Source organism: Gavialis gangeticus, unplaced genomic scaffold (assembly GCF_001723915.1).
Source record: "Gavialis gangeticus isolate Ggan-Ray unplaced genomic scaffold, GavGan_comp1, whole genome shotgun sequence".
NCBI classification, from domain to species: domain Eukaryota; kingdom Metazoa; phylum Chordata; order Crocodylia; family Gavialidae; genus Gavialis; species Gavialis gangeticus.
The window spans coordinates 10,005,654-10,013,172 of NW_017729015.1; the positions used below are offsets into that span (position 1 = coordinate 10,005,654).

General features: G+C 40.4%; 1 protein-coding gene across 2 annotated transcripts in view; it reads right to left on the bottom strand.

Moving 5' to 3' along the window:
- KDM1A (lysine demethylase 1A) overlaps positions 1-7,519 on the bottom strand; it is a 52,603-nt gene that overhangs the window by 14,105 nt on the left and 30,979 nt on the right. For both annotated transcript variants that reach the window (XM_019512195.1, XM_019512194.1), the window contains 5 exons: positions 6,238-6,344; positions 2,857-2,938; positions 1,926-2,020; positions 1,101-1,243; positions 894-984 (listed from right to left, as the gene is read on the bottom strand). In XM_019512195.1, coding sequence (XP_019367740.1) covers positions 894-984; positions 1,101-1,243; positions 1,926-2,020; positions 2,857-2,938; positions 6,238-6,344 — 518 coding nt within the window. The remainder of the gene's footprint in view (positions 1-893; positions 985-1,100; positions 1,244-1,925; positions 2,021-2,856; positions 2,939-6,237; positions 6,345-7,519) is intronic.

The window sequence follows — 7,519 nt, forward strand, 5'->3', positions numbered from 1 at the left end:
CTACATACCCTATGCCCCCCCACAGAGCGACAGCCCTTCACAACCCCCCCAGCCCCAACCATCCTCACACACAATATACAAGACTAAGAATTTATTTTTGAGTAGTTATGCAATCCCCTCTACATACAGTATGCAAACACAAGTCATAGCAATAATACTTTTTGTAATAAAATTAAACTATGTTGTAGTAGAAGTTTGACTTTTAGTGTATGATTCGGTTTTTCTCTGGTTCTAAAATGGCAAGCCCCCCTCCCAAAAGGAGTATTTCCAGAGGACAAGGGGAGGGACTGCTGGTGGCAAAGGTTAGGGGTGGGACTTCTGGTCCCAAGGTGGCAACCAGGGCGTGGGGCAACTGTTGAGGGGCAGGGCTACCCATGCAGCCCTTGAAAGCGCACCAAACCCTGTTAAGCAGCCCTCCACCCAAAATAATTGCCTGCCCCTGCTCTTGAAGAATCACTCATGCCAGCTTGCTTTCCAATATAGCTGTATCAAGAGCCACTTCTTCTAAACATTGTTTACTTGTCTGAAAGAACCTCAGTAATGGGGAGCAGGGCTGCAGGGGTGGAAGAGAAGTGGGAAATAAAAGTCTCTCTCATATGTTTGGAAAGCCCCTGCTCAACAAAAGAACAGTAGTTTCCCTAGGGCTTGCCTGCCACAATACTGAGCGTCAATGTGAGACAATATCACTTTAAAATAGAACAGAATAGTTCTTCTAGTAATTTTATGTTTCAAAGTCCAGTTTTTTTTCCCCTTACACAATTTAAATACAATTATTAAGGGCAATTCCTGATACTAGTTTTTCCTGAAAGTTCTTAGGAAGGCACTACCAAAAGTTAAGAAAAGGACACGAAAAATATTTGATCCATGTATACCAGGAAGGGATAAGACCTGACCTTGTTAAGAAGATCTTTTAACTCCTCCTGAGTTTTTACTATTTTCTTCCAGTGTTCAATCTGTTCATCCTTCACATGCTTCTCTTGCAATCTGGAAAACAACAATAGAAATCAATGACTCTCACTGGAAAATCCCAGTATTACCAGAAGAAAATAACCATCCCATCTGAGTTAGAATCTCTACCAGTGAAGAGTAAGGACACCTACTGTATGACAACCTCCAAAGCCTGACCTAAGGAGACAGGCTTGTTATTAAGAACATTGAAGTCCAACTGATGACTGAGATAGGAGGTGGCTTCAAGTAACCGATTGAACTCCTGTTCCACCATTTCATCTTTCTCTTTAGGAACCTAAAAGTCAAAAAAGGTAATGGATTTGTCTTTGCACAGTTAAAAAAAAAAAAAATGCAGAGTGCACTAAAGCTCCAAATTATGAAAGCATAAGGTGGAACCTAGCAGGTATGCAACTGGGTTTGTTAGAACTGAAATCCTAAAAAAAGTCAGAGCAATGATACTTCGATTTTATCTTCTATTGTTGAGTCAGTATCACTACTACATAGGCTTAATCAAAATAAAACCAGCTGCCTCAAGTGCCTTCTCTTCAAATCAGAGTGCTACCTAGCAATAAATAAGGCAGGGAGCAGATCCACATGCTAAGGTTCACAAAGACATTACTATCTTGATCTAGGGTGATACTTTGTTTAAAAGCTTTTGTGGACTACATACATGGGTAAGATGAGGAGAGGTATGATCAACTGTGTCACGCTTTTCAGAACAGATACTGCCAGCTCTTCCGGATGAGCTACTGTTCATCCTCATTTGTGAGATTCAATCAACCCACTGAAGCTTCCTGAAAATAGTCTCCAGTGGGACTACTCTCCTTCCTCCTTTCCACCCACATAAGAGTTCAACTATTCCATTTCCCCTATCTTACCATCCCTGCCTTTTGTGGTAACAAGGTCATCTGGACTCCTCAGGCAAAAAGTGACAATCCCTTTAAAAAAATTCCAAGGGGAAAAATGTCTAGACTTACAGCTTGTCCATTAGCTTCATAAAGTGGACATTTTTGTTTGATCTTTGCCAGTTCCATGTTCACTTGTTTGCTGACCACAGCCATTGGATTCCCTCCTGGAAAAGGTCTGGTGTTAGATCCAGCATGAATGCAAAAAGTAAAAAGCTGTCCACAAAACCAATTCCAAAGCCAATAACAAATTCAATGCACCTTTATATTAAAGCAGAATGTCTTTCAATAAAGAAGTAAAAACATTTAAATGTTGTGAAGGTCTTCTAATGGCACCTCTTACCATAGAAACCACCTCTTCCTAGCATTCAAGGGAAGAACTACAGGTAGGAAAATCTGATAAGGAAACAAATCATCTCTGAGATGGCAGCAACAAGCAGGGCAGACTTGCAAGTTGATGGTCTCAGGAATGCAGAGGTTAAAGAGCAGTGCAAAAACCCCCTGAAGGACAGAGGGAAGTTACAGCTTATAATACAGTTGGTTATATGGCAGAAAACTTGGTACATTTAGTTAGTGTGCCGAGAAGAGAAACAAATCCCAGAACCAGTACAAACGAACAATTCAAACCACCACAACGATTTTGGGACTTACTATTTTCTGGCTCTGGATCAAAATACTGACCAATTATAATGTACTACAAAGCAGCATCACTTGCTCTTTATCAACCTCAGATTCACACTTTTTGTTTCCTGGTGCTGTGAATACCACATTGCTGAAAAGCTATGGGCCAAGAAACCACTGGTCAACATGATTTAAGAGTCTGAACAGAATGAGATCAGAAAAAGAAAAGTCTTCTATCTAGATCACACCTACATTTCCAGTGAACTGACTCCAATTACAATGAAGACTACTTATCCTTCATCAGGGCATCATCACTATCCTTCATCATCACATGTTTGTTTGTTCATTTTTTCTAATTTTAAAAAATAAAGAAAAGACTCACCCAGACCTGTTACCACCATGGCTCCTAGATCAGCAACATAATTGCCTTTGCGAAATGTAGCAACTCTTCCTCCTACACGATCCTGTTAAAATATATAATCAGCTATTTTTATTCAGTTCAGATAAGTGATAAGATACTGTAACAACAAAACTGCTCTGAAAATCATTATTCTGAAAAGCCCTACCTACAAAGAGGGCTACCACACCTACAGTAAAGCTCTACTGTAAGTTTCTGAGCGAGTTTTCATTATATGAACTCACAAGTTCTTAATCCAGTCATATGAGTTTATGAAAACAAGCACCTCAATCTCATTAAAAAAAAAATGTTATGAGCATAGGGCAAACATGCATCTAGACTAGAGCACAATACAGAAAAGAACAATCCTCCAATGATGTGGATTGGGCTAGACTCCCATTTCAAATTTCAAGGACTAAACTGCTATTTTAAAGGTTATGTTTCAGAATGAAGCTTTAATAACCAAAAGATATTACACACAAAATAAAATATTGTTTGAGAATACATGTGTGTCTACACATGCATACCATAGCAGTTTTCTGCACAGATAATCGTCTCATTTATGAGAGGACCTATTAATAGATACAAAATTGGTCTTATTTTCAATGGTTAAAGCATTTTTACCCCCCCCCCCAAAAGTGCTTTAACCACTAAAAATAAACAGATTTTATATCTATTAATAGGTCATCTCGTAGATGAGAAAATTATCAATATAAAAGATGACTATAGTAGACCTGATACTTGAGAGAGTTGGAACCCTAAGCCCACTGATGATATGTGAACTAGCTGAGGCGTAGATCACCACAACAAAAATATGTGCTGGACCAGAGGTCTCCCAGCTGTCTGATGAGGCTTTCTGGGCAAAGGACACCACCTTGCCACTCAGATGCACAGGGATCTGGCTCTGCTCCCACTGATCAGAGAAGTAGCACCCTTTGAAATAAACGCCACAGGAAGCAGCAGAGCAGCTGCTTAATTCATCACAAATTTGAGTTGCAAACCATCCCCATACCAAATCCAGCACATTCCTGTAAATAAACGTCTGTAATATTTAATCAGTGATTTGGAAGAAAATATGTAGTTACTAGTGATAACCTGCAGATAGCAAAGGATAGTGGATAATAAAGACAGACCACTGATAAAGTAAAACTGGACAAAATCCAACTGCAAAACCATTCATGCTGGGGGTGGGGGGGAAAATGGAGGTCACCCAGAACTGGAGAACAGTTTGGAGAATGTGACTCAAGAGAGACTCATGAGTTATTGTAAGTCAAGTGAAGAGGACATCCTAGCGGGAAAGTGACAAGGAACTTTATCCTTGAATACATAAAAACATGGAATATTAAGTAAGATAACAGTACTTCTGCTGTTCAAATTGGACAAACTTCAGATAAACTACAAGTAAGTGATTCATGGTCTAAAGAGCTCCGTGCATTAAGCTTAGCATAAATGTTTAAGAGATTATTTGATCATGTTAAATACCTACTTAAGGGCATTAACCTAGCAAAGGCATAACAAGAGGCAACAGCTGAAAGCCAAAAATCAAAGTTTAAACTGGAAAAAAGATTTAAAATGTGCAGTGAGTGAAATCAACTCATAACATTTATCAGGGTTTGTTTTTTATTAGCAGGAATTTATGGTTTTATGAATCATATCCATCTCTCTCTCTTTTTTAAAGAGATGTACCCTGGTTCACAAATTGGAATATGTGAATGAATCACTGGGTAAAATTCCATCAATTGCATTGACAGGATTTTAGATGTTTTCAAATGACCTTAAGGGCTATTCATCAATGAAGTAGCAAGAACCAGCAAGAAGAGAAGAAATGAACACATAACAAAGAAATGGCTACAAACTGAACATGTTTAGACAGAAAAGTAGGGGGAAAAAAAAGATTTCTAATGACAGTAAAATCTCCGTTATCTGGCAAGACTGGGGAATGTTGGGTGTTGGTTATGTAAAAATACAGGATACCTAAAATTTCTGGAGCAGGGGAAAGGTGACTGCAAACAGTGGCAGCAGTAGCAGGGCAGGGTGGTTGCACGCAGTAGTGGTGTGCATTGATTGCACATGGCAGTGGCACAGGGGGATGAATAGCGGCGGCGTGGTGCTGGTTAATAGAGTATTCCAGCTAGCAGAATGCTGGATAACAGGGATTTTACTGTATCAGACAAATGCATTTTAGAATGGACTTCCAAGCAAAGTGGTGGGGGCAAAAAATCTGAATTTAAAAGGATGAGAGGATGGTGTTAGGTGGAGTCTTTGGTTCAGTGAGTGAGATGTGTTCCTATGAAGCACCATCAGATTGAAGTTCAAACTAACAGGAAACGCATCAAACCAGCTGGCTTAAGTGCAGCTTGAGCGTACATGCATATTAGACAGTTTTGCCACATGAAAATAATTGTCACACTCCACACTGTTAAGATGGCACATAATGGGCTCAGGTGAAAGGCCAAGCCTGACACCAAAAAAGGTCCCTGAAGAAAGGAAGGATATGAACACAGGTTCACCACTGGTAACCAGGGATGACTTTCACAAAATCCATTGTTTTTTGTGGCCCAACCTCAGTGGGAGAGGGAAAAGGAAGTATTTGCAGCTTAGACAAAATGAAGCCAAATAGAACATGTTCATTCCACATACCTGGGTCTGGTGCCACAGAACTACCTTTTAGTGAAGCAAGAATGCAACTGGCTCACTTAAGCTGAATTTCACAAAGGATATGACCAAACTGCTGGATCCAGGGTTTTCTTTCCGAGGGAAAGCTATCCTAACCCAAGCTTATCTAGCTAAAGTTACATGGAAGACTAAGTTTTCTTCACCATAGGATAAAACTCTCTCTTTACAAAGTATGGGACTTTTAGTATTGCCCTAATAGTTCTATATAACCACAGCATGTAGCTGTTTTATTCTATACAGATTGCTGGAAAACGTAAAGGAATAAACAAGATGTCCAGAGTCACTGGGCTCTGAGACAAAACTCTTTTAATGAAAAAATGCATCCAACTGCCAAAGACTTGCCTCTCGTGACCATGGAGAAAGGGGGAAGCTGTAAAGGACTTTCCTAATCATATTCTTGTGCCTGGTCAAACAGAAGACAGCATAGGCTATAGCCCTGCTACAAAAGGCCAGAAGAATGGCAGCAGCATAACCTTAAGAGGCAGGGGTTGATGCCCTAAGTGGAGAAAAAAATATATATTCCTGCTTCTGAGTTAAAGGGAATCTAACCACATGCCAGCCCATCTAGATCACCATTGGCCATTCATATGGTTTTACCAGTTCCTTCAGGGTGCTCCCCATATAAGTGTGTAATTAGTTCTGGTTACTGGCTAAATTTAACTGAATTCTCTTTGAACAGCAAGTCCATACCCTGGCTTCCAGAACGGTGACATCCATCCCAAAACTCTGCAATTGCCGAGCAGCTGCCAAGCCAGACACTCCAGATCCTATAATAATCACTTTTCCAGTCTTCTTGGCTAGAGAGATGAAAGCAAAAATTAAAAAGGGCAAACATGCATTGTTACAGGCCCAAGAGTCTAAATTCAAATAAAGCCCTGAAGTTCTCAAGAAAGAAATCAGCTACTTTAATTTCTTAATTGCTAGGTATAACATCCTTGTAACTTTGTAATATTCAGCACTTGGGATGCAGATATACCCAAAGTGATTGTTACTGAGTAATTTGCCCCAGATTTCACTCTAATAAATTTACTCTGTATTAAAGAGGGGACACATGATCAGCTCTTCGAAGCTACCTGTCTGCAGTAGGCACTATTACACCTACACCTGCCAGCATCCTAGGTCGCAGAGAAGCCAGTCTGTGTTGAGCAAACAGATACTGGGAATGGATAAAGTCGATCATGGCAGCAGACACCATACATTCTATATAGTAGCATTCCTTCACTACAATGCCTTCACTTCCTGTTTTTTCAAGGTGCAATTTTACCCAGAAAATGTGATTTATTATATAACAGAACTGTGCTTCATGTGTCCACTCCCACTTTCATTACACAGTAAAGCTAATTTACTACGTAGCATGCGTCACCTGTCTGCACCTTCAGTAAGCAGCAGAGGTTAACTGGGAATTTCAGATAAACAATGGAAAAAGTTAATAGCAGCTACGTGAACAGGGCTTCTACACTGCACGTTCATGAAAGGCCAAATGCTCCACAAGTACTAGACCATCTGGCCTTGCATGAATGTGATTAAGTCTGCTCCTTAATAAAGCTCACGTACACTAAGATTTATAATGCTCTGAGGTAGTGTTCAGGGAGCTAAATTTCTACAGTACTACCCACCCCACTGATCAATCATTTACCGATTGTCAACTATGGAACCTTTCATGCTGTCACTGAACTGTTATTAAAATGCTAAATAAAACACTGCAACGGGAAAAAATGGAAAAATTACAAACAAGGCTTAGAGCACAATCCTCAGACTCAGGAGACAGGGGCATGGTCCAAGGGTTTGCATACACAGAATGCACTGCTTTAAATATCAGTAATAAAATCGAGGCAGCAGGCAGGAGATTTTGTGCGACGATCACCGTTGCCGTTTTCATGTTTTTTTTGCAGCAAGACCCCCCCCCCCCCTCCCCCTGCTGGGCCAAGATGGGACCCCCCCCCCACACCCCCCATTTGGGGGGGGGGGTGGC